Source organism: Lynx canadensis, chromosome B3 (assembly GCF_007474595.2).
Source record: "Lynx canadensis isolate LIC74 chromosome B3, mLynCan4.pri.v2, whole genome shotgun sequence".
NCBI classification, from domain to species: domain Eukaryota; kingdom Metazoa; phylum Chordata; class Mammalia; order Carnivora; family Felidae; genus Lynx; species Lynx canadensis.
Genome location: NC_044308.2, coordinates 144,682,346 through 144,709,700, shown reverse-complemented (window position 1 = coordinate 144,709,700; position 27,355 = coordinate 144,682,346). Strand labels below are relative to the sequence as shown.

The following is a 27,355-nucleotide window of genomic DNA, read 5'->3' as shown; positions in this document are numbered from 1 at the left end:
TCAGGCCATACGGGCGTAACAAGAAGGATCGCATCACACAGTCATCTGAGAACGAACGCGCCTCCGCAAAGGGAAATACGAGCTGATGGAGGTCTCTGCACAGTAACACGCACACGGCTCCTTCGTGCTTCTACTGGACCGCACTGTGCTCTGCTGCACAGGCAAAATCCCCAATCCCTGTCCGCTGACATTCATGAGACCTCCGAGGCTCCCCACAGATTAGCAATGAAGCAATCGACGCTCGGCCACGTCCAGCTCTGTATTTTTAGCAGAGGTACGCACTGGACCAAGGGGCGCACACACTTTCAACTATCACTTCTGATGTTAACCTACCAGCCCGTCCAGACAACTATTCCTCCTGAGGGAGCTAAAGACAGTAACTGAAATATACAAACAACACCTAATGAGGCGACACCAGGCCGAAGCCAACAGCAAGGCAAGAACACAGACACAAAGGCAAAGAACTCCATGCGCTTTTGCTTTAAGGTGAAACATAAACCATGAGAAATAAACCTGAATCTATGTAGGGACCCAAACAACGAGAAAACAAAACGGAATGAGACAGTGCAGTGGAGCGCCTGGGTGGTTAAGCGTCCGACTCTTGGTTTCAGCTGAAGTCATGATCTCAAGGTTCATGGGTTTGAGCCCCGCGTCGGGCTCTGTGCTACAGCTCAGGCTGGAGCCTGCTTCGGATTCTGTGCCTCCCTCTCTCTCTGCCCCTCCCCACTCATTCTCTCTCTCCCTCTCTCTCTCTCTCTCTCTCTCTCTCAAAAATAAACATTAAAAAAAATTAAAACAAAAGAACAGACTATTTAAGAACTACGTTTAAAAGAGAAAAAAAACAGGGGCACCTAGGTGGCTCAGTCAGTTAAGCGTCTGACTTCAGCTCAGGTCATGATCTCACGGTTCGTGGGTTCGAGCCCCATGCCGGGCTCTGTGCTGACAGCTCAGAGCCTGGAGCCTGTTTTGGATTCTGTGTCTCCCTCTCTCTCTGACCCTCCCCCGTTCATGCTCTCTCTCTGTCTCAAAAATAAATAAACGTTAAAAAAAAAAAATTTTAATAAAATAAAAAAATAAATAGAATTTAAAAAATAAAAGAAAAAAACGGAGCACTTGTGTGGCTCAGTTAGTTGAGTGTCCAACTCTTGATTTTGGCTCAGGTCACCGTTCATGAGTTCAAGCCCCACAACGGGCTCTGCCCTGACAACACAGAGCCTGCTTGGGCTTCTCTCTCTGCCCCTCCCCAGCTCGCATGCGTGCGTGCTCTCAAAATAAACTTTTTAAAAAAAAGAGAGAGAAAAGTGACTATTTTACAACCCAACATATACTCACCCACTCAAAAACACATCTTGAATTAACAAGCAATATGGATTCTTTGTTGACCAAAATATCACATTTCTTAAAAACTTTAAAGAATGTAACACTTTAACCTGTAAATAACTCATGCAGCAGATTTTAAATATTTAAAAATATCCATTTACCTGGCCTACTGGTTGACTGATCACTGCCACACATATCAAATTCTTGTGCTTCAAGCTGTCTGTATTTGTCAATATACTCCATTTCTGAGCTCTTTCGGCTAAGTGGCCTAAAAAGAATATTAAACGTTAATATGCTATTTCCAAAAAGCCAAGAAATCCCATGTGCTAGAAGAATTCTTGAATAGTTACTTCTACTTAAGTCAGAGAAGAAAACACGCTAATGGTCATTCAACAAATGCAAATAAAGGGCACCTGGGTGTCTCAGTCGGTTAAGTGTCTGACTTCAGCTCAGGTCATGATCTCACAGTTCATGAGTTTGAGCCCCGCATCAGGTTCTGTGCTGACAGCTTGGAGCCTGCTATGGATTCTGTGTCTCCCTCTCTCTCTGCCCTTCTCTCTCTCTCTCTCTCTCTCTCTCCCCCAAAAATAAACATTAAAAAAATTTTTTTTCAAATGCAAATACGCTCAACTCCCCATCTTCTGGCCACCCAAGTGCAAATTAAAGCAGGGAGAAACTGGACACCTGGGTGGCTCAGTCGGCTGAGCATCTGACTCTTGATGGCGGCTCAGGTCATGATCTCATGGTTCATGAGTTCAAGCCCCACGTCGGGCTCCATGTTGACAGTGGAGCCTGCTTGGAATTCTCTCAGCCCTTCCCCTGCTCATACTCTCTCTCCAAAAAAATTTTTTTAATTAAAAAAATAAAAGAGTGAGAGACCAGTATTTCCCCCTTCATATTAGCGGAAGACTGAATATCCTTAGATCACTGCAGGGAGTGGTAAATGAGTTAAGACTTTTGTTATTCTGAAAGGCAACCAGCCAGTATCTGAACCAAAATTTTCCCCTCAGTGTCTTCCGTAGAGCAGTATTTCAACATGCAGACAAGGAAGCACGTGCACGGACATGGGAGCATTCATTTAGTCAGCAAATATCTACTGAACACCCAGCACATCGGAGGAACTTAGACACTAGAGGTGCAGCAGTAAACAAAACAAGGTCCTTGCCCTCATGAAAGTGTCGTCTAGTGAAGGAGACATAACAGATACACACACTCACCAGTGATATGGAGGTACAAGTTTAAAGCTAAGGGTATGGAGAACTCCAGGGAGAGAAGGTACCTCCAGACGATGTTTGTAATGGTTAAAACCTGAAAACAAATGTCAGAGGGAGGGCCAAGCCACGGCATGCTCCTACTCAGTGTGCATCTTTTTAAGGATGGCCAGGGCCATCTTCATGCTAATAGGCAAACATGTCCAAGATGTTAATTAAAAAAAAAAAGGCAACTGCTGTGTGATATGCAAAATATGCTACCAATTATGTTTGCATTATCCGCATCTAATTTAATCGCCCTGCCGTCAGAAAGAAGACTGCACAATACCAATTCTTGAAATTTGAGGTTTACTTTAATAAAACGCTATTTGCCTCAAAGCCTACTCTTGCCTGCTATTAATAGTTACATCAACATTCTTTTGGTTACTGTTTACCTGATATTTACTCATTAATCCACTGAGCAAATTAATATTCAAGGCTGCCTCCGTGCCAGGCGCTGTTTTAAGCACTTGGGATAAAGCGGCTGGCAGACAGTCCTCATGGAGTTTACAGTCTAGTTGGGAGAAGAAAAATAAAGTAGAACATAGAACACGTCATTCAGAGATGAGCCCACAGAGAAAAATACCTGTGCAGCCAGGAGAGAAGATGGGGCGAGGGCGGCTGCAATATTAATAGGATGATAAGGCGACAACAAAGCAAAGATCAGCGGAAAGAAAGAGAAGGGCCGTGCAGCCCTGGAGGGGAAAGATCTCCTGAACAAGGACACAGGAAAGGCCAGCCTTGAGGCAAGTGTGCCACAAGAGGCGGGAGGCGGAGGCAGCCCAGGAGAAGGGTGGGGGGCCCAGAGGTACGGGGAACAGGAGTTGGTTAGCGGGAAGGGCAGGGGGGAGGCTGCCGGCAGGGACGAATTACAGAGATTTGGGCTTTTGCTCTGAGGGAGATGGGTTTTGAGCCAGGACAGACAAACAGCAACATCAAACTCCTATTTTAACAGGACGGCTCAGACCGGGTGAAGCGGGGTGCAGTGACAGGGGTGGGTACTCAGAAGCGGGGAGACCACCGAACACAGGAGCACAGTAACCAAGGCCAGAGACGACGGGGCTCGGACCAGAGTGGCAACCGTGAGGGGGGAGCCACTCGAACGTGCTGGCATAGGGACACCTGGCTGGCCCAGATGGTGGAGTGTGTGGCTCTTGATCTTGGGGTTGTGAGTTCGAGCCCCATGCAGGGTTTAGAGATTACTTATAAATAATATCTTTAAAGAATACATATGCCGGCATGCTAGATCTGGGTATGAAAACACAGGAGTCGAGAACGTTTCCCCAGTTCCAGCTCCTGGGAAGACCAAACGAGCACACCACACTCTGTGCCTCAAAATGAAGCCAGAAAGCCAGGACAGAGCACATGAGCTGTTACCAGAGTCCCTGAAAGCACAGTACTGGGCAGATGGGACCAGAATTCTGGGACCAGAAACAACCAGAATTCAGAGCAGCGGCAAGCAAACCAGAGGTGCATCTGCCATCATTTAACTCTGCCGTCCCCAAGTGCAGACACGGCACGGGCACAGACAGGGCGCCCCAGAAGCAGTTCTCGTGCCTCAGGGAGGAGAGGGGACCCCACATGTTCAAAGTGAAGGCAGACCCCAGATTTTGTGTTTCCAGGGGTCAGCAAGAGCCTCAAACTCTGAGGGGAGACATCCTCTCCCAGAGGGTAGGGTGGACCCTCACTGCCTTCTTTCCTCCAGGGTCCTCCCATCGCTTGGCCCTGAATGTGAATGCCGGCAGCTGGACCGGCAGGAAGCGCATGGTGAAGCAGGGCAATAAAGCCGCAGGCTTGGGGCCGGGAGCTGCCTCAGGGACAGGAGAGCACCTGGGGAAGCGAGACCCCCAAGGCCGTCCAGAAGCCACTGGGCCGTACAAGCATGCGCTGACCCCAAAGAGCCCACCACGGACTGATGAGTGAGGGCTGAGCTCCAGGATGGCCAACAGGTGGCACCCTGTAGGACAGACCGGGTGGCGCCGCGAGGGCTCTGAAAACCAGAGAGATCCCGAAACCTCACACAAGGCTGGCGGGAATTTGCCACCCGAACACGGCTGCTCAGCTGCAATCCCCGGAAGATTTAAACAAGCCCCCGGGTCCCGTAATACAGCATTCAAGATGCCCAGGACACACACAACTACCCAGCACGCGAAGACCCGGGAAAATCTCCAGGCTGGAGCGATGGCCACGTAGTTGGACACTGGCTATCCAACTTGGGTGTCCGACCCTACACCTCACACCAGCTTTAAATCACTTCCAAACCCATTCAACCACCCAGACACCTGCTTTTTCACACCTGTAAAGCTAATGTTCTCCTACACTTGATAATCTGGAATAGAGAAGCCTTCATAAACAAGAGCACAAAAAAAGAACAGTCAAAAAGGAAAATATCAAAAAAACTAACGTAAACTGTAAAACCTAAAGCTTATGAACAAGGGGCGCCTGGGTGGCTCAGCGGTTGAGCAGCCGACTTCGGCCCAGGTCATGATCTCACGGTTCATGAATTCGAGCCTTGTGTTGGGTTGTGCTGACAGCTCGGAGCCTGGAGCCTGGAGCCTCTTCAGATTCTGTGTCTCCCTCTCTCTCTGTTCTCCCCTACTCACACTCTGTCTCTCTCAAAAAATAAATAAACATTAAAAAAATTTTTTAAAAAATGTCGGGCGCCCCGCAGCCTCAGTCAATTAAGCAGCCGACTTTGACTCAGGGCATGATCTCGTGGTTCATGAGTTTCAGCCCTGCGTCGGGCTCTGTGCTGACAGCTCGGAGCCTAGAGCCTGCTTCGGATTCTGGGTCTCCCTCTCTCTTTGCCCCTCCCCTGCTCGTGCTCTGTCTCTCAAAAATAAACAAACATTAAAAAAAAATACACGCATTAGTGTGTTTTAATTAAAATGATTTTATCAACTGCATCTCTAACAGCCGAAAGACAGAAGCAGCAGCGATCCAGGATTTTAAACCGAGTAGCAAAGGAATTAAAAGCAGAGGGCCGGGCCACCAGGCTCCTCCCGGTGAGGAATCCTCCCCGCGCCGCTATCAAATGCTGCCGAGCACTAACGAGGCCCCGACTGTAAACACGAACACTTGTCCCTGGCTCCTCAGCTTGCCCTCAGGTTTCCAAAATTTTGTTTTTCCAGACTTATTTTCTTATGCACTTCTCTACACACCTTAGAAGTTTATCTGCTCACCCTGTAAATGCTACAGTGCGATCTCACAGTGAGTATGAGAGATGGTACAATCTTCAGCTAACAAGACGCAGCCTGGAAAATTGTGACAGTGACCAAAAGAAACTGGCCAGTATCACAGTTTAAGCTTTCTGTCTTCCACACAAAATGCCTGGAGGCTGCAGTTCCTCAGAAACAACTCATTTGTTCAACGTACTAAAATGTTTAATAAAATCCAAGTTAGGGGCGCCTGGATGGCTCAGTCGGTTAAGCGTCCGACTTTAGCTCAGGTCATGATCTCGCAGGAGTTCGAGCCCCATGTCGGGCTCTGTGCTGACAGCTCAGAGCCCGGAGCCTGCTTCGCATTCTGTGTCTCCCTCTCTCTCTGCCCCTCCCCTGCTCGTGCTCTGTGTCTCTCTCTCATAACTAAACGTTAAAAAAAATTTGTTTTAATCCAAGTCAATCTGGTTATAGCTTAATAAACAGAAAGGATTAACATGAAGGTACTTTCTCCACAAATCCTGATCCACGGATATTTCTGGTGTCCATCTACAAGGTAGCAGGGGCACGACTGTACTGATACCTGAGTTCTACTTCAATCAAACAGTCTCAGGAGACAGGACAGAAAACATACCGGTGACAATAATATAAGCAGCACAGCCTGAGCACCAGAAACGCAGGCTCACACGCGGAAGACGGAAGGGAGGCGCGTGGAATGGAAGCTGAGCCGTAAGAGAAACTGTGAGGGCTACACCTGAGCAGGCGCCACAGGGGCAGCACGGGCGCCAGAGAAGTCTGCGGCGGGGGGTGTCTTTGAGAAGCTCTTTGCACAGCAGGCTCACCGATCTTCAAATCTCCCAAGGACGCCCCCCCGCCGGCCCCGAAAAGGCCTTCCCCGACCTCCACAACTAACTACAAAGTGAATAAAGAACTACAAAGTGGATAAACGGAAAAGAGAGAGAATGAACATCTCAGAAGACAGAGTCTGTGTGAGCAACTCTGAGGGCAGAGGGAACACGACGACACGTGTCGGGAAGACACGCTCCGGGGCAGCGCCGGCAGGAAGGGGAAGGAAGCCACAGAAGGCCCCGAAAAGAAACGTGGCTCGTGTTCCACAGCCGCTACACTTCCGACGTTGCCGTCACCATCGCAGAGGCAAAAACTGTTTAAATTAAAGCAACAGCAAGGAGGTTATTCGAAGGGAGAAGTGTCAGGATTCATCGTAACTTCGGCAGAAAATCTGCGAGGACGTTTCTGTCCCGCCGAACTCGACTGCTTCCGTTCTCAGAGCGCCGCACACGATGCGATGTGAAAACCTGCCCGGTGAAGATGATGGATGCCGACAGCGGGCCACTTCTCACGTGTAAGGAACAGGGCTGTAGGCTGACCGCACACGTCACTCTTCATCACGCGTGACAAGCGGGTCTGATGGGAACCATGTCCATTCTTCACAGTTCATTTGAAGGAAAAGGCAACAGAAGAAACAAGTGGTATGAAAGGAAAAGCCGCTACGTAGTCACCGAACACAGAAGCAGAGAGTAAAAGACCTGTCTGCCCTTCAGCCAGAGACCCGCGGCCCCTGAAGGAAAGACCATCCCACATCGCATCGCATCGCATCGGCCCTCGCCCCAAAGGTAAGTGTGTTTCACCCTCGGCTCCAAAAGAAAACACTGCCATCATCTTCTGTAGAATGAATTACAAGGTTTCGTTTTCAATTTCTCATGCTCTTAGATCTCTCTTTTCCCCTACCCTTAATCTATTATTACGGTTTTTCAAGAGAGTATAAACTATATTGTCAAGTCACCTACTTCAGCATTTACGTCCTCCGGCCTCACAACTGGCTCCAGCATACAAATCTCACTACTAGTTAGAGACAGAAACGAGATGAATACAGAAAATAATCCTGACTAAACAGTCCACCTAGGACTGATACCAGCATTCTTCGCCTCTTTTGCTCCATCATAACGAATTTCCTCAGGACGGATATTTTGCAAATCGTCAAGACTGATCTGTTTTTTTCTGCTCTCATTAGAGGGGACAGTGACCTGGCTTCTAGATGGCCTGAAAGTTAAGCAGAAGAATTAAAGCAGCGTGGTTATTTTTAGCTCTCTACAGGCATAAAAATACAGCCCTGAGCTGTGACCCACAGCAGAACATCACAGCACGCACCGTCCCCCCCGTAGCTGGGAGCGCGGCCCTGGTGCCTCCCGGTGCCGCTCCTCGCTGCATCACCGGAGCCGAGTCGGAGTGCATTTAGGACCAGAGCCTGTGGCTGCCGGCATCTTTTTCAAACAGACGGAGCTACGTTCAAAAGGCAGACCGTTATATAATTTGTGAAGATTAAACAGTAAGTTATTTTTGTCACTTCTTCTAGCTCACTTACAAGGTGAATTAATGAGCGTTCTCTCTAAATGAAGACATCACAACCTCATTCCTAACACAGAAATTGATTTATTTCAAATACAGTTTCAGTGGGTAAATAAGGAGGTTCATTCCTTCCAACAGGGGACGCATCCGGAAGAACAATATACGCCCAAGAAAAACATAGCTTCGTCACTAATTCAAGCAAACTCTTTGGCAACATCACCACATCGGATCCATCAACTTACCAGGTACGCTTTAAACCTTTTCTGCGCAAAACCTAAGTCAAAAGTGTGTGTGTAGGTAGAGCTTTCCTATACGTTAATGTTTTAAAGCCTCCTAAGAACTTTTAATAGCAAGTGCCAGTGTTATTTTCAGAAAATGTTCAGTCTGGAGAATATCTCTGACTTTGTATATTTCACTTCTGCTTAGCTACATAATGTGTTTTCAAAGCTTGGTTTTTGGTACTGACCTAGTTAGAAATTAAAAGACTTTAATCCACATTCTAATCTCGTTTTGACCTGCATATCTAACCAGTGAAAAATTCACGCAGTTTCTGGCAAATTTACTGAAAAGAAACAGATGTGCTGATCAGAACCGCAACATTTTATACAAATAAACAAGTGAGAATATTCCCATAGGCTGAGCATGCCACTTTTTGGCTGGATGAAATGGCCAAAATACGATGCCTACAAACCCGCACACTGTCCTGGCTCAGATGTAGTGACAAAGACCCTGCTTCGGGAATTAAAGTGGCATCTGAAGGAGCGAGAGAGACTAATACAAGAGATTGAAAATGAACAAAAAGTAAAAAAAACAGGAGTGGATTACAACTGGCTGAGAAACCACCAGAACCCCCACATGACCATCCCGGCTACTGAACAAAGACAACTTGAAGTCCTTTGCTCACAAGTTCAACCTTGTCAGACCGGAACTATTCTCAGCAGGTAAAAATACTATGTTCTCTTTTGTGATTATCTGCTGCTGTCAAGTCTAAGTTCTTCATATATCTAGACTGGAAATCGTATTCTATCGGGTACATACTTTAATCACGTGCATCAAAAACCCAAAACCAAAATCCCCAAGGATAGGCTGGACAAAAATATCTTACTGGAAATATTTTTAAGTCACAGAGAATGTCTTTACTAGAAGCGTAATTTTAAAGGGATGAGCAGATTATTCAAAAGGTAACTACTATGCAATTACATTATTTCAGCTATATTTCAGAGATAAATGAATATGCACAGAAGGGAGTTTCTGAATTGAATATTCATTACTGCTTTCCCTCTAGATTTCGAGAAGTTTTAGCAGAAAATGATGTACTGCCATGGGAAATAGTCTACATCTTCAAGCAAGTTCTGAAAGACTTCCTAAACAGTGCTGACAAAGGCAACCAGCAGGAAGGCCTGGAAGAGTCAAGGAACACAGACTGTCCTGTTCCTTCTGTGATGCCAGGCTCAAGCTCCAAGAGTTCAGACAAAGACGAAATACCCACTATTTCCAGTTACGTGGACAAAACCACAAAGAACAGGTTCCCAGCATTCTCACACAGAATATGGAACCTACCATATTATTACCCATCAAGTTAAGTTACTTATAACCAGAGGAGTTTCTATGACCACCTTTAGAAGCAGAACTCTTAATATTAAAAGAAAAAGTGATGTGATTTCGTGTTTTGTTGCAAAGTCAGATGTTACGTAGTGTTTAACTCTGCATCCTAGGTTTTAAGTAGTGTTCCTTTTTTAACCACTCTACAAATGCAGTGTTTTATTAAACAGTCTACTTTTAACTAAAATGGTTCCAAATATTTTGAAAAAAATGTTTGAAGTATTTTCTTATACCTCAAACATCTCTCACAGGAACATAGGCATTTTATTTAGTATGAAACTGGACAAATTCTGTGTGGAAATTAGACATTAACCTTGACTTTTATTCTGAAAGGAAGCTGTATAGAATAAAATAAATGACTGATGTGAATCTTACTTTTACAATAAAACACGGAGCGGCCTCCAGTCATAATCAGCGGGGAAGGGAGGATGGGCAGTCACAGAGAAGATAATGTGTAAAGACTAAGTGATGCTTTACTCCAACACTCAGATTTGTTACTAATTACAATATTTTTTAATCACAACTAACGTTAAGGAAAGGCGTGAAAAAGAAACAGGGACATCTGGGTAGCTCAGTCGGTTGAGCGTCCGACCTCGGCTCAGGCCATGATCTTGCAGTCTGTGAGTTCGAGCCCCACGTCGGGCTCGCTGCTGTCAGTGCAGAGCCCACTTTGAATCCTCTGTCTCCCTCTCTCTGCTCCTGCCCTGCTTGTGTGCACATGCTCGCTCGCTCTCTCAAAAATAAATAAAACATTTTATAAATAAATACGATAGATAAATAAATAAATAAATAAATAAATAAATAAGGAAATAGAGCACTATATCATATCAATAAAGAGAAACAGACTGGGTTCATTTAAGATGGCAAATATTCAGGGTGCCTGGTGGCTCAGTCAGTTAAGCAGCTGACTCTTGATTTCGGCTCAGGTCATGATCTCTTGGTTTGTGAGTTCAAGCCTCACATCTTGCTCTACACGGACAGTGCAGAACCTGCTTGGGATTCTCTCTTCCTCTCTTTCTGCCCCTCCCCACTCACGCTTGCTCACTCTCTCTGCCTCCCTCCCTCCCTCTCAAAATAAATAAAATAAAATACCTAATATTTAATATGCAAAATTCAACATTTCATAATTTCATTCAAGGAGAAAACTCATCATTGGGGTTTTTTTATTAAGTGCTAGAATCTTTATCACTTTTTTTTTTAATGTTTATTTATTTTTGAGAGACAGAGACAGAGCATGAGTGGGGGAGGAGCAGAGAGAGAGGGAGAGACAGAATCTGAAGCAAGCTCCAGGCTCTGAGCTGTCAGCACAGAGCGCGACGCGGGGCTCGAACCCATGAACCATGAGATCATGACCTGAGCTGAAGCTGGACGCTTAACCGACTAAGCCACCTAGGCTCCCCTAGAATTTTTATCACTCTTAAAAGTAAGTCCAAGGAACCCAATGTTTACAACTTTACACTTGGGATTTTATCGTTTTCTTCCATCTAACAGGAAAACATATTCAGGACCAGAACTGAATACACACCCCAAACAAACCCTTCTGACCTGTCTTCTCCTGTACTCTCAGACAACATCCACACCATCCTGAGCAGGCTTCAACTTGGTCTTTAATCCTAACCATGCAGTGAATGGTGTCAACCCAACCAGGGTTTAATAAGACAAGGTAAAGGGAAACACAGCTCTAAGTGGATCTGAAATAGACCCCTCTCGTTCCTGTTCCCTTGTGGTTCTGTGTTCACAAGCTAACTAGCAAGGGCTCTTCCAGCACTGAGAAATTTGAATGGAAACTATTTGTGGGAGAGCTGACTGTCCCCAGAAGTGCATAACTACTTATTATCCAGTGAATACAGAAAACAGCACACAAAAGTTTTCATATTATCACCTTAATGGTGGGAACAAAATGTCTGTTTTAAACAGCTTGGAGTGGTCTATGATGCAGCCCCAGAAGTGGCAACCTCACCATGTAGATGAGGAAATATACACCACAAAGAGACCCAGAACACTCCATTCTTCCCCCACGCAGGGCACCTTAATCAGCCACCACACAAAAGAAATGACCAAGCACATCCCTTTGGAGATGGCCACTCTCTCTGTCCAGACAGGAAGAAGAGGACGGTCTTCAGTCCCCGCTGTCAGAAGCTTCCTACGACTGAAAAAGCTACAGACACTTCGGTGACCCACTAGTCCAAGAGGAAAATGAACCCATGCTGCTCTAAGTTGCCCACGATGCAGTCAATTCCACAGCCAGACTTTAAAGAGAAATGGAGGGGCGCCTGTGTCACTCAGTTGGTTAAGCGTCCAACTTCAGCACAGGTGATGATCTCATCGTTCATGGGTTCGGGCCCCAAGGTGGGCTCTGTGCTGCCAGCTCAGAGCCTGGAGCCTGCTTCAGATTCTGTGTCTCCTTCTCCCTCGGCCCCTTCCCCGCTCACATTCCGTCTCTCTCTCTCTCTCAAAAATTAACATTAAAAAAAAAAATCTTAAGGGGCACCTGGGTGGCTCACTCAGTTAAGCCTCTGACGCTTGGTTTCAGCTCAGATCATGATCTCACGGTTCAGGGGTTCAAGCCCCACATCGGGCTCTGCGCTCATGGTGCAGAGCCTACTTGGGATTCTCTTTCTGTTTCTCCCTCTCTCTCTGCTACTCCACTTGTACTGTCTCTGTCTCTCTCAAAATTAAATAAACTTAAAAAAAACTTTTAAATAGAAGTAAATAAACAGGAATGGAAAAATACACTGCATTTTGGTAGACAGAATCTCTCTCTTTGTTTTGGCAATAGCGTAACAACCATGGTTCCTGTGAGAGCACTGGTGTATGTAATTTAAAACTACAGTTGTTTAGAGGCTCCTGGGTAGCTCAGTCAGTTAAACATCTGACTCTTGGTTACAGCTCAGGTGGAGCTCCACCTCAGGATCTGTGCTGACAGGGCGGAGCCTGCTTGGGATTCTCTCTCTCCCTCTCTCTCAAAATAAACTTAAAAAAAAAAAAAAAACTACAGTTGTTGCTCGAAAATCTACAAATCAAATAGAAATTTTACCACAAATAACTTCCTAAATATTAACAGATCTCATTCCATACGTTGGCCTGTTTCTAAAACCGGCAAGAAAATGAGGGTCAAAAACATTAGGGGGTGCAAATGGGGGAAAGAACTACCAGGAAGGCTTTAGGCATGTTTTATAAAGAGAAAGTATTGGCTCAGTGGCTAAAAGCTTTGGCTAGAAAATACTAAGGTGCGGGGGCGGGGGGGGGGGGGCGGTGTGGCTCAGTCGGTTGGGTGTCCAACTTCAGCTCAGGTCATGATATGGTTTGTGAGTTCGAGCCCCACATCGGGCTCTGTGCTGACAGCTTGGTGCCTGGAGCCTGCTTCAGATTCTCTGTGTCCTTCTCTCTCTGCCCCTCCCCCACTTGTGTGTGCACTCTCTCCTTCTCTCTCTCTCTCTCAAAAATAAATAAATGTAAGGGGCGCCTGGGTGGCGCAGTCGGTTAAGCGTCCGACTTCAGCCAGGTCACGATCTCGCGGTCCGTGAGTTCGAGCCCCGCGTCAGGCTCTGGGCTGATGGCTCGGAGCCTGGAGCCTGCTTCCGATTCTGTGTCTCCCTCTCTCTCTGCCCCTCCCCCGTTCATGCTCTGTCTCTCTCTGTCCCAAAAATAAATAAACGTTGAGAAAAAAAAATTTTAAAAAAAAAATAAATAAATAAATGTAAAAAAAAATAGTGAGGTGCAATATACATTAATCCACATAAAAGTACTCTGTGTATCTGACACATCATAAGCTCTCAAAAGTTAGCAGATTTTTTTAAATGTTTGTTTTTGAGAGAAAGAGCACACTCACATGGGAGGGGCAGACAGAGGGAGGGACAGAGGATCTGAACTGGGCTCTGTGCTAACAGCGCAGAGCCCAATGTAGGGCTCAAATTCATGGGCCATGAGATCATGACCTGAGCCAAAGTCAGATTCTTAACCGACTGAGCCACCCAGGCGTCCCTCAGAACTGAGCATTATTTAACCAGCCCAATACATTTAGTAGCGTTTAAGTCATTCTTTCACACGCCAGGTGCTGTGTGCAAAGCACTGTATACATATTCTCATTTAATCCTTTCCTTGAAAGTAGTATCACTCCCACTCGACACATGAACAAACAGCCTCAGACAAGTTCAATGGCTGTCCAACGTCAGTGAACAACAAGGCAGGGACTGGCATCTGTCGGGTCCCTGCACTGTGTCCAGCCCCAACTTAACCTCTGAGCTCCAAATGCATACAGTCAGTTGTTTACCTGACACCTCCTCTTGGATGCCCACAGGTAACCAAGGTCACAGAGATTTGTTTTCTAAAAGGATAAATACAAATCAAGAAAAGGATCAAAGGAATCAAAGCAACACATGTACACACAAAAAAGCACAGCTCTTTAGACACTTCAGCTCAGTAAACAACAATGCCACCAAGCCATCCAATTCTTAGAGAATCCCAGAGCCAGAAATCTCAGAATCATTCTCGATGGTGGAGGGACCAAAAACACATCACAAAGAAGACTTGGGGCACATGGCAAGTGCTTTAGAGGAGAAAACAATGTTGAGAGAGACTACAGAGATGGAGACAGGAGGTGTGGGAGGATTTGTGCAGCTGTGGAGGACACAGGAGGCCCGTACAAGGAGCAGACATCGGGACAGAGCCCGGAATGATGAAGGCGGTCCCAGGAAGAAACAAAGCAGAGGGAGATGGAAAAGGGCAGGCACTCCGGGAAGAAGAGTAGAGACAGAAGCCCCAAGGTGGAAGTGAGTTTGGGGTCTTCAAGACACAGAAAAAATAAATGCCAATGTGGCCAGAGGGCAGCAGCAGATTAGGCAGATGTCAGCTGGAGGAAAGCTCGGTTAGTCATAACAGAGTCTACATTTTATTCTAATGACAATCTAGCCACAGATAGTTGCACACGTACTCAAAAAACCTTAGATGTGAGTGCTGACTCAAGAATTTGCTCATTTACCAAACATTAACCGATCATCCACTTCGTGCCAGGCATTCTTCTAGGTGCTAGAATATTCGGGGGGGCAAGGATGGGAAACGAGGAGAATAAAAATAGAAGGCTTTTGCAATAATGCAGGAAAGAGAGGATGGTTCATCTAGGCCAGGTTGGTGAAAGCACAAATGGGGAAGTGCACTCTTATTCTGGAAACATCTGGCAGGATATTCTAATTTTCATCGGATTATACAGACAGACACACACACACACACACACACACACACACACACCTTAGGGAAATCAGCTGTGGTCAGAGGCGTATGACAGATTTCACAATTCAGTCAAAGCAGGAGCAGATAAGGAAGCCATACTCATTTCTAGCATATCATAAGACCTCAAGAATTGGGACCTAACCAAGGCAGTCCATTCATGCAGATACCTGGGCCCCTACTATGTGCCAGGCACTACACCAGGAGGCAGAGATTCAGTGATAAAACGTTCCCTCAAAAAGTTCTCATGTGGAGAAAACAACAGAAAGCAATTCCATACAAGTACTAAGAGATGTGGACGCAGGGCACCAGGCAAGTGGTTATTCACAAAAGGGAGGTGGCCACCCGCCTGGTTTTCCAGAGCCTTCCAGGCGTTCCTTCTCACTCTTCTTTATTCCATCTCGTCAACTTCTCAACATTCAAGGGGTCCAGGCTTGGGTCCTTGGACCTCTTCTCACCCACTTCTTCTTCTCAGGTCCTTGGACCTGCACTCACCCACTAGGATCCACCACCCATAGTCTGGGTGAGCTCATTGGTCCCCAAGCCTTAAACTGAACACCCAAACATCTAGTTCCAGCCAGGCTTCCTTCCTCAGTTCCAGACTGCCTGTGTTTACTGTTATCTAACAGTCATGTCAAGTTCACACGTCCAAATCAAAAGTCTCCCCATACACCAGCTCCTCCCGTGGTCCTGCCTTTCTCCGTCGATGGCAACACATTCCAGCTGCTCGGCCAAGAACCTTGGTGTCCCCGTTATTGCTTCCCCACTCATGTTCTGTATCTGATCCAGCTACAAAGTCCTCGCTTGTGTCTTAGGAATACATCCAAACTGCATACTGCTTACCGCCTCCAATGCCACAGTCCTGGTCTAACCCACCATCCTCTCTTCTTAGATGATGTATTAGCGGGCATTCTCCAGAGAAACTAAACCAACAGATATGTATAGAGAAAGAGAGATTTACTTTTAGGAATTAGCTCATGAGATTGTAGAGACACAAGTCCAAAATGTGCAGGCTAGGCCAGCAGACTGGAAACCTGAGAAGGAGTTGCAGCCCGAGTCTGAAGGGACTTGGCAGAATTCCTTCTTGTTTTAGGAGGTAAATCTTCGTTCTAGCCAGGTCTTCAACTGATTTGATGAGGCCCACCCACAATTTGGAAGGTAATCTGCCTTACTCAAAATCTATCAATTTAAATGTTCATTTCATCCAAAAAGCACCTCCATAGAAACATCCAGAATCATGTTGGGCCAGGGGCACTGGGTGACTCAGCTGGTTAAGAGTCCAACTTTGGCTGAGGTCACGATCTCGAGGTTCATGGGTCTGAGCCCCGCATTGGGCTCTGTGCTGACAGCTCAGAGCCTGGAGCCTGCTTCGGATTCTGTGTCTCCCTCTCTGTCTGCCCCTCCCCCTCTCACACACTGTCTCTCTCTCAAAGATAAATACACATTTTTAAAAAAAAGCTTTTTTTAGGGGTGCCTGGGTGGCGCAGTCAGTTAAAGCGTCCGACTTCAGCCAGGTCACGATCTCGCGGTCCGTGAGTTCGAGCCCCGCGTCGGGCTCTGGGCTGATGGCTCAGAGCCTGGAGCCTGTTTCCGATTCTGTGTCTCCCTCTCTCTCTGCCCCTCCCCTGTTCATGCTCTGTCTCTCTCTGTCCCAAAAAAAAAAAAAACAAAACAAAACAAAAAAAACAAAAAAAAACGTTGAAAAAAAAAAAAGCTTTTTTTAAATCATGTTGGGCCAAATATCAGCACAACTGTCCAGCCAAGCTATCTAAAGTGATGTCACAGATGATATTAATGGACTCTTCCCTGATCCCCTGTTACTGCCCTGGGCCCACTGCAGTCCATTCCACACAGCAGTGATCATGTTTAAAGCCAGAAGTCACATCACCCCACAGCTCTGGTCAAAACCCCAGAGTGCCTTCCAATGGCCCCCCAGCAGCCTCAGATGAAGCAGCAGAGTCCTTCGTGGTTTCAGAGATAATCGTGGACCCAGCTCCGTGCCCCCAGAGCTCCCCTATTCTCTCTCTCTCTCTCAGCCACTCCCCTCCGGGGCATTGAATTACATAGAGAACACTGTAATTCATGGGAAAGTGGCCTAACAAACTAAATCTGTAAACGGACAAAAAGGTCTTTAAAAAGCACGGCTTTTGTGGTCAACAGAAAACCGCAACTCTCGGAGGATAACACGTACACACACTAACGTGTGCAAAGCCTACATACCGAAAAGCAACAAGCGAGAAGTGAAAAGTAACATATGCTGGAGTCAGACAGCCATCCTACCACATAATCAATAGGCGGACGGGGATCAGTTTCTCAACTTAGCTGATCCTCAGCTATAAAATGGGACCTCCCTGGTCTGTCGGAAGGACAGACTGCTGTGCTTCCTGTCACCTGACGCGGTGCTCAACACAGTGGGCCCTCAACTTACCTGAGAGATACCGAGAAGGGAAAACTGAACTAGGTAAAAGGAATCGCCAGATAGGTGATTTGAAATGGGGAGTTTCTATGGGAAAGCTTTCTCTGGGACAACGTACATTTGGAGGTGCCAAAGAGCCTCGTGTTTTCTACTTCTCTTCTTTATTTTCAATGCCTGTAGTCATTACTCACATGACTCATGAAGCTGGTTTAACAAGGCTCTCGTGGACTGGACTCCAGAGACTCAACTCACACTGATCGTACCCTGATCGTCCCTCCCAAATACAGTTTCACTGTGGGCTATCCTATACTTCAAAACCTGTCTTCCTCTATGTCAGATGTTTTCTCACCAACATCAAAACCTCATTCAAACTCTCCTTTCTGGAAAGACCTCAGTCAACAAGTATCTGAGCATCAGCTGTGCGCCTGCCACGGGGCAGAGGGTGCCTTTATGGTCAGCTCACCCTACATCAACCCCAGGTCTACCACTGTATCAGTTTCCTGTTGTTGCCATACCAAATTATCAATAATCCAGCAGTTCAAAACAACACAAATTGATTATTTCATAGTTTCTGTTAATCAGTAGTGCAGGTGGACACAAGTAGGTCCTCTGCTTAGAGTCCCGTAAGGCCAAAATCAAGGTGTTGGCAGGACTGCGTTCACTACCAAAGGCTCATTCAGGGTCGTTGGCCAAATTCAGTTCCTTGAAGTTGTAGGACAGAGGTCCCTGTTTCCCTGCTGGCCGTCAGCCGGGATCCCATCTTTGCTCCTAGCTGTCCACATTCTTCTCCTGCTTCCTTTGTGGTCGGTCCTGTCTAACACCAACTGGTCGAGTCCCTCTCATGTTTCAAATCCCTGCTTTTAAGGGCTTGTGTCATTAGACAATCCAGGTAATCTCCCTATTTTAGAATCTATAACCTTAGTTACATCCGCAAAACCCCTCTTTCCTGTAACAGAACACAGTCACAGGGTCCCGTGGTTATCTTTGGAGGGGGGTAGAGGCTCTTTCTACCTACCGTGACTATTTATTTCAGGAAGTTATTGGGCAAGGCACTTTACCACCCAAGTCTGTTTCCTCAACTACAAAATTAAGTTACTGCCATCAATCTCAGGGGGTTATTTCAAGGACTAAATAACGTAGCTGTATTTGAGTGCCCACTACACAGCAGAGCCTCCGCCTTAGATATGCACGTGGTAAGGGCCCAGGAAGGGCCTTTCAGAGAAGTACTGCTGAGACTCAAAGCACTACACAAACAAATCTCAATGTTATTTGCCTATTTCTAGCTACGTACAGAAGTTGAAACGTTTATGGCAATTTTACAAAGTAATTTTACTTGATAATTATAATTAATATTTTAAGTGGGGCTTGTATTTTCTTTTTTCCATTCCATTACTCTGAAATTTCATTTTTATTGATTTTTCAAAGTCTTAATCCACCAAAGACTGGAAATTGTAACAACTGGTCCTCAGTAGTTACAGCATTTAAATCTATACTTTTAGTTTCTGAAAAGGGCAATCATAATTTACTTCCACTACCACAATAAGTTATTTAGAAGCAACACAGCTCTGCCCGTTACAAGCAGAGGAGGCTTAAGGAGAGAGGGTAGCCTACAGGATTACTCACTAGAGCAATTCAAGGGGAAAAAGTACAAAAGCAGCAACAAAAAAGCCACTCTAAAGCTGCACAAGGGTCTCTTTGTCCCCTCCCCGCCTCCAAGAACAGGTTTACTAAAGACCCCAAGTAGTCCTTGACTCTGCAAAGGCTTGAAGCTTGTCTACAGAGGCTTGAAGCAATCCCATGAAAACCTGACGGGGCCAACCAACAAGAGAAACTTTCTCAAAAACTAAAAAACTGGGGCGCCTGGGTGGCTCAGTCGGCTAAGCGTCCAACTTCGGCTCAGGTCATGATCTCACCGTTCATGAGTTGGAGCCCCGCGTCGGGCTCTGTGCTGACAGCTCAGAGCCTGGAGCCTGCTTCAGATTCTGTGTCTCCCTCTCTCTCTGCCCCTCCTCAGCTCGTGCTCTGTCTCTCTCTCAAAAATAAATAAACATCACAAATAAAAATAAAAAACTAAAAAACAAAAACCACCCTCTCAACTGAAAAAGGTGTTGAATATGGGGGGGGGGGGGGGTCCGAGCACTGACACAGACACTCCAAGATGGGAGTACTTCCATAGTGGCCCGCTTTATAGAGGGAACAGGTGTTTCGGTACACCAGGCTGGGTCTTCTAAAAACAGATGCCCTCCTCTTGCCTTTTTATTTCCACCAAAATCATGTGAACAGATGAACCAAGAACAGTTGCTTACGTTAAAAAAAAAAAAAATAGTGGGAGAAGGAGCGTTCGTAAAACCGAATGAAGATCCAGCTTTCCAGCTCCTTGGTATTCACCCAAATGGACTGAAAACGTTTGACCCACAAAAACCTGCCAGAAATGTTTACCACAGCTTTACTCATCACTGCAAAACTTGAAAGCCACCAGCATCCTTCAGTAGGTAAATGCACAGACTGTGGTACGTCCAGACAATGGAATATCATTCAACACGTGTTAAAAAAAAAGAAAGAAAGAAAAAAGCTACCAATCCATGAAAAAACATGGAGGAAACTTAAACACATATTACCAAATCAAAGTAGCAGATCTGAAAAGGCTAAACAGGTCTGATTCTAACTATAAGACACTCTGGAAAACGCAACACTACGGATAGTGAAAGGATCAGTGGTTGCCAGGGTTGGGGGGAGAGGGAGGGGTAAAGAGGCAGAGCACAAAAGGCAGTGGAACTATTCTGTATGGTGGTGGATACAGGTTCATACACCTGTCCACAACCACAGACCACAACACTAAGATTGAACCCTCATCGTCACTACGGACTCTGGTTAACGATAACGTATCCACATCGGCTCGTCACTTGTACAATGACACACAAAAAAAGACATTAACAACAGGGAAACGTTGGCGGGGGTGAAGAAGGTACTTGGGATTATGCTCAACTTTTCTGTAAATGTAAACTGCTCTCAAAAATAGCTTATTAATTAAAAAAAAAAAAAGTTAAAAAGTGAACCTAATTCTGGAGTGGCTCAACTTCCAGGAGAGTTAACCAGGCCTAGGTCACGGGGTGGTCCAGCCGGGGGCCAGGGACGTAGTCATGGAGAGTCTGGGGAGGAGCAAGGGCTCGGGCCTCACACCAACCCCCAGACGCTCCCCCACTGCCGGCCTCGCTCCCACCCCTGGCCGGGCCTGGGTTTCGCACCCACCCTCGGCCTCCTACCTCCCGGACGCTGCCGGCTGGGCCCCAGTCTGGGCCCCAGCTGCTGGGCCGAAGCGGGGGGGCGCGTCCCTGCGCTGCGCCTCGTCCCTGGCCGCCTCGGGCGGGAAGGCGGGCGGTGAGCCCAGCAGTTCCACATCCGTCACGGTCTTGCCAATGGTGAACCAGTCGTTGATCTGGTCGACGGTGAGCTTGCGCAGCATGCTCCCGGCACGGCGACGACGCCACCTCAACCGCCCAGCGGAGCAGCGGGAACAGACGACGCCAAGAACGCGAAGGCGCGTCGGAACACGGCGGGAACGCGGCCCCGCCCCGCCCGGGCCCTCCAATCAGGATGTGCCAGCGCTCGCACGGTGGAACCTCGTGCCGCCGGCCCCGCCCCTCGGCGCCGCGCTAGGCCTGTTGGGAGCACTGGCAGCCCAGCGCCTGCGCTGTCGGCAGCGTCGCTGTTCCGCACGTTGGGGAACGCCTGAGCCACTGCGGCGGCCCCCGAGTCGGCGAGGTGAGTCCCTCGAAGCTGCTCTGCGTTTTAGGGGCCTGGGCCCGGGCATCAGCGGATCCGGGAGGTGCAAGAATTTGGTCTCGACTTGCTCTCCACAGTTCCCTCTGCGGTTACGTCCGCGGCTTGGCGCTCCAGGCCGAGAAGGGCCAGACATTGATGGAGCACCTGCTGTGTGCCAGGCTCGGCGCAGAGCTGCCGGGGTACCACGCTGGGAGACCTCAAGGTGGGAGATGGAAGGCAAACGGGAGGAGGGGGTTGAGTGTATATTGTCCAGGTAAACAGCTGGCTGCTGAACTGGGACACCTTGCACCTTACCTGGGGAACAGAAGTAAGGTCAGGAAAGATTTCTGGGAGAAAGTGACCCCAAAGTGAACATCTGCAGGGTAACCAGGAACGAGGCAGGTGAAGGACGACTGCAGGGGGAAGACTCACAGGGAACGTACTCCATGGGCGGAGGCCTGAAGGCACATGCCGCTAAGGCCTGAACTGCAGGCCTGGAAGAAGTTCTCTTGGGCCACAACGTGACTAAATTCCTCTCCTTCTTTCCTAAACCTGCATCTGGGGTACGGTGTCTTGCACACGGCTAGATGGAAAGAGGTGGCCACAGGTACAGATTTGGTGGTCATCAGCAAATGAACGGTGGTTAAGACCCTGAGAGCAGCTGAAATGGCCCAGGCCGAGCGCTAGAAGAATGAAGGTGGAGGACAGAACCCTAGGAAACAGCCTGAAAGATGAGGCAGAGGTGGGGGAATCCAGCAAAGATCTACAAAGGCAGGGAGATGGCACGGAGAACAAGAAAAGTGGCATGATTGCCTGCCGGCCATCATTCCAGCGGTGCCGAGCCTAGCATAGTGTGGGCTCTCTGGAAAGACGCGTGTGAAAGAGTAGATGGAAGGCGTCAGGAGCGTAGTGCTGACCAACGTTGTGAAGTCGAGTTAAGGACTAGAAAATGCTCAAAGAGTGGCGAATAGAGGTCAGCTTGAGAGCAGTGCAGACAGCGGTCAGACTGGTTGGGGGTTGAGCTCTCCACGTTTCAGGAACAATGAGCCCAGCAAGGTACTGAGCCAGGGGTCCTAAGTCCAAATCCTGATGACACCACTAGTTTATATTTGTGAGCTCTGGGCTTCCTGTTCTAACGTTTCCAAACACAGCAGCCTGCAAAAGGTGCCCCTCACCCACGCACTTTTTGGCCATGGGAAAGAACCTGTTTTTCAATAAATAAGAATGTAATCACAAAGTCATTGAGACTTTTCAGACGTTATTCAGCGTTGACTAAAAAACACTGTAACTTCATAGTTTATGTGAAGGCTAAAACGTGTTCTAAATCTCCCCAAATGCATCGAAACCACTTGGAACGACTGAAACTCACATTTGTGTTTCCTAGTACGTTACGGTTCTCACACTCTGTCATCCCTTGTCTGTGACACAGTGGATGTTGCTTGGATGTTTCAAGTGGAAGTTGCTCTTTTTTTTTTTTTTTTTTTTTTTGGAAGAGTGGGCTTGTTCTGTTTTTATCTGACTATAGTCAACGGGCAATGGCGGAGGCGTAGGTGTAGAACACAGCAGTTCAACACTCTATGCATTATGCTGTGCTCACCGCTGCTGCAGCTACCATCTGTCACCATGAGGCGCTATTACAGTATCATTGACTCGGTTCCCTATGCGGCGCCTCCCATTCCCATGACTTACTCATTCGATAGCTGGAAGCTTGTATCTCCCGCTCCCCTTTACCCATTTTGCCCAATCCCCCCTTCCCTCTAGCAGCCATCAGTTTGTTCTCTGCATTTATAAGTCAGATGCTGCTTTTTGTTGGTTTCTTCATTTTTTTTTTTTTTTTTTAGATTCTACATATAAGTGAAATCATGTATTTGTTTTTCTCAGTCTGACTTCTTTCACTGAGCATAATACACTTTAGGTCCAGCCATGTTGTTGGAAATGGCACAGTCTCATCCTTTTTAGGGCTGATATTCCGTTGTATCTTCCTTTTCCTTTTGGCTATCAATGGACACTTGGTTTGCTTCCATATCTTGGCTGTTGTAAAAATGCCGCAATAAACGTAGGGGTGCAGATATCTTTTTGAATTCGTGGTTTTGGGTTTGGGGGCATCATTACCCAATATTGGAATTATTGGATCATACGGTATGTCTATCTTTAATATTTTGAGGAACCTCCATACTGCTTCCCACAGTGGCCGCACCAATTTACCTTCTCACCAACAGTGACCAAGCATTCCTTTTTCTCCAAGTGTTCCTGTCACCAATACTTGCTGTTTCTTGTCTTTTTTATTTTAGCCAATTCTAACGGGTGTAAGGTGATTGGAAGTCCTTTTCTATGTTCTTTGGACCTTTTGGGTTACTATCTCTTTCAGTCCTCTTGAGTTTTGAGGGATTTTTTTTTAAGTTTATTTACTTATTTTAAAAGAGACAGAGACAGTGTGAGGAGGGGAGGGGCAGAGAGAGAGGATCCCAAGCAGGCTCCATACCATCAGCGCACAGCCCGATGTGGGACTCAAACTCATGAGACCGCGAGATCACAACCTGAGCCGAAACCGAGAGTCTGACACTTAACTGACTGAGCCACTCAGGCGCCCCTTGAGTTTTGAGTTTTTAACTACAGTTTAAGGATGCTTCTAACTGCTCTCTTGATGCTTCTTCAGCTTTGAAATTTGTTCTCATTTAATTGCCATTTTCCTGACTACTGGTTTAGCACTGTGTCATCACAGACCGAATCACTTTGACCCCTTCATTTGATCAGTAGTTCTTGGTGCTTCATACTCAGTTAGCCCAGCTCATCTTGCCTTCCTGTCCAGAGTTGAAAGAGACAGCTTGACAGTTCTCAATCGGCTTATAGACATTTAGACCAGGGCGCATAGGAAGTCCCCTGGGCGTTGGCGGAGGTCATACGTGCATTCCCAGAGCAGCCTGAGCTGCGGAGCCAAAGGGAAAACACGCAGGCGAGACGATAACAAATGATTTATGTCATTCAGCAGCACTCTTGACAAAGTGGGAGAAGCTGTGCCCAAAGTACCTACACGTCTTCTCTGACCTTCTCAGCTACAAAATGCAGCAATTCTGCACTTTGCATAAATCTGCTGAGGTGGCTCTATCTTTAAACATTTTGTTTCCTTTGAAGATGTATTTTTCATAGGGTGTTTTGGATTGGCAACAAAAGACCTGAAAATTCTGTTGATCTCAAGTGGAGTTTGAAGTTCAAAAGCTCTGTTGTCTTGAAATAGATTATGATGATACTCATGAGTTTTCCCTAAATGCTTGTTTCCTACCTTTTTATAGTCTAAATCATTCTTTTTCTAGGACAGTGGTTCTCAAACCTGGTCCTTCTCTGAGGACCCCTTTCTACTCTTAAAAATGAAAGAAGACCCTAGAGGACTTTCATTTTTGTGGGTTACATCTACTTTATTAGGGATTACAACTGAGACATTTTGTTTATCCATTTTTAAGTGACCATAACCTATTTGATGTTAAAGAGAATATTTTTATAAAAAGTCACTCTGTGAGAAGAATGACACTTTTACATTTTTGTAGATCTCTTAATGTCTGCCTTAGTGGAACATAGCTGGATTCTCATATCTGTTCTGTATTCATTCTGTTGTGACATCACAAGTCAGCCTCTGGAAAACTCCAGTGAATACTTGTGAGATAATTCTAGTGAAAAAGACAAATAACATCTTACCATTGTTACAAAAATAGTTTCGACACCCAGAGGTCCTTGGAAACCCCCAAACCACCCTTTGAGAACCACTACCCTAAAATAGCAAGATTTCCGGGGCGCCTGGGTGGCGCAGTCGGTTAAGCGTCCGACTTCAGCCAGGTCACGATCTCGCGGTCCGTGAGTTCGAGCCCCGCGTCAGGCTCTGGGCTGATGGCTCAGAGCCTGGAGCCTGTTTCCGATTCTGTGTCTCCCTCTCTCTCTGCCCCTCCCCCGTTCATGCTCTCTCTCTCTCTCTCTCTGTCCCAAAAATAAATAAAAAATGTTGAAAAAAAATTTAAAAAAAATAAAAAAAAAATAGCAAGATTTCCAAGTTGTGAATGCAGCTTTCACTTGATCCTAAGCGTTTTTTCCCTTCAAAGCAGGACCTCGCTCACTGCTCTTCCTTCCATGGTCCTCGTCCCTCCAGCTGAGCTCACTTCCCTTCTGCCTGAGTAATGAACGTTGGTTGTTTGGTTTTTATTCTTTTTTGTAAGGACTGTAGATCTGGTGATCGATCATTCCTTCAGCCTTAGGTTATCCAAAATGTCTTTATTTCACCTTCTTTACTGAAGCCTAAGTTCTATATGCGTAGAATTCTGGATAGGCAATTAAGATCTTCTCATCTTTACTTTTCCATGGTTTTATTTTCTGTGGTATTTATTTTTATATGGTTTTATTTTATTTATTTTCTGTTTATTTCAGAGTGTTGGTCTATTTTCACTTAGCAGCCTGCTGGGTTTCTGTGAGGCTTTCTGATTCTTTGGTGTGATTTTTTTTTCCCCATCACTTTTGGAAAATTTCCTCTTCTAGCATTTCTGCCCCATCTCACTCTCCTTTCCTCTGAGATGATATACGAGGGGCTTTTCTGCTGTACCCTCTCATCTTCTCTTTGGTCTCCCTGTGCTTCTGAATGGTATCTTCTAATGCAGCTTTCAGTTCAGTATTCTTCAACTGTCTAATCTGCTAAACCTACCCAATTTATATCTGGCTTTTTTTCAGACTGTCCAGGTGGGTTTTTGTTTCTTTTTTAGAATTTCCAGCTTTCTGCTGAGAAAACTTGTTTGTTTCCATTTTTTATGCATTGCCTGGTTTATTTAACCAAGTAATATCCCTTTTGTTGATGAGCTATTGAAAGCTGCAGTAGTTTGCTTTTAGTATTGTTGTTGCACTTGAGTAGAGACAGACCTTTTGTCTACAAGCTATATGAAGAGTGCGACTGCAAAACACGAGCAAAAGGCACTTCCTCCCACGACCTTACCGTAGCCGCACAGATCGAATCCCCAGGGACATTCCGTCATTGCAATAGCTCAGACTTTTGTTCCTTTCTCTTTGCACACCAGCTCTATTCTTTAGTAAAATTGTAAAAGGCTGCCATTATGGACATTAGGTATCCCAGCATAACCATCTGGAGTGTGTCCAGTTTGTTCTTCATAGGACCAATTTTTATTTGCAGCTTGAGTTTTTATACGAAGTTGCATTATTGTGGACTTGGCTGTCTTGTGATGAATTTTTTTCATAGGTGTTCTGTGTCATACTGTCGTTAAAATGAACTGTCGCTATTGTGAGACGGGTTTTAACTGACCTGTTAAAGGTTTCTTTAGAATGGCACTACTTAGGGACATTCTAGTATTTGCTTCTATTGTTTGGGCCTTGTGGATAATGTACAGATTTAAAAACAAATCTTGTTGCGGATTTGTCCATTTCTTTCCCTGCACTTTGTTACATCTGGGATACAGTCTAACTCATCTGATTTAATATGCATTCTTTTAAAAATGCCATAACTATTAAACACCTTGTTTACAGACAGATGAAAATAAATTTATTCCAACCAAAAAAAACCAACAACAAGCAGAGTTTTTTTCAAAGCCTGTGTCTTTGAAGTCCAGTGTCTGTTGACTAAAATTGCCATGCACAAGATAGCTGCATAAAAATATGCAGAGCAAAACAGTTAATACACAGAGAAATAGCAAGAAAACAGTGGCGGGCACCTTGTTGGTTCAATTGGTTGAGCCTCTACTCTCGATTTCTACTGAGGTCATCAACCCACAGCCGTGAGATGAAACCCTACGTATGGAGTCTGCTTAAGATTCTCCGTCTTCCTCTTCCTCTGCCACTACCCAGCTCTCGCTCTCTCTTTGTCTCTAAAAAAGAAAAAAATAGGGTGTCTGGGTGACTCAGTAGGTTGAGCATCTGACTTCGGCTCTGGTCATGATCTCTGGTTCTTGAGTTCAAGCCCCACATTGGGCTCTGGGCTGACAGCTCAGAGCCTGGGTCAGCTTCGGATTCTGCCTCTTCCTCTCTCTGACCCTCCCCTGCTCGCTCGCGCGCGCTCGCTCGCTCTCTCTCTCTCAATAAACATTGGGAAAAGAAAGAAAACCAGAGGGGAGACGACTTCTCAGACTTAATACATCAAATAAAGACGTCCCCTTTTTCAGGTGGACGCACCTTTCAGCTTTGTCCAGGACCCTACACCGGAAGTCCCGCAACGGGACACGTCCCACCCGTTAGTCACCTGGTCGTGACAACACACCCAGGCCCCCTTGGCC

The 27,355-nt window shown here is 46.3% G+C and overlaps 2 protein-coding genes across 2 annotated transcripts in view; one reads left to right on the top strand and one right to left on the bottom strand.

Moving 5' to 3' along the window:
• The window catches only part of TDRD9 (tudor domain containing 9), a 119,593-nt gene extending 98,791 nt beyond the window's left edge, over positions 1–20,802 (bottom strand). The window contains exons 1-2 of the mRNA XM_030320112.1: positions 20,603–20,802; positions 1,482–1,588 (exon numbers count right to left, since the gene is read on the bottom strand). Coding sequence (XP_030175972.1) covers positions 1,482–1,588; positions 20,603–20,802 — 307 coding nt within the window. The remainder of the gene's footprint in view (positions 1–1,481; positions 1,589–20,602) is intronic.
• Positions 8,738–9,678, top strand: RD3L (retinal degeneration 3 like). Its single transcript, XM_032593465.1, has 2 exons — positions 8,738–9,036; positions 9,381–9,678. The coding sequence occupies exons 1-2, from the start codon at positions 8,738–8,740 to the stop codon at positions 9,676–9,678; spliced, it is 597 nt and encodes a 198-aa protein (XP_032449356.1).
• Positions 20,803–27,355: the final 6,553 nt, after the last annotated feature.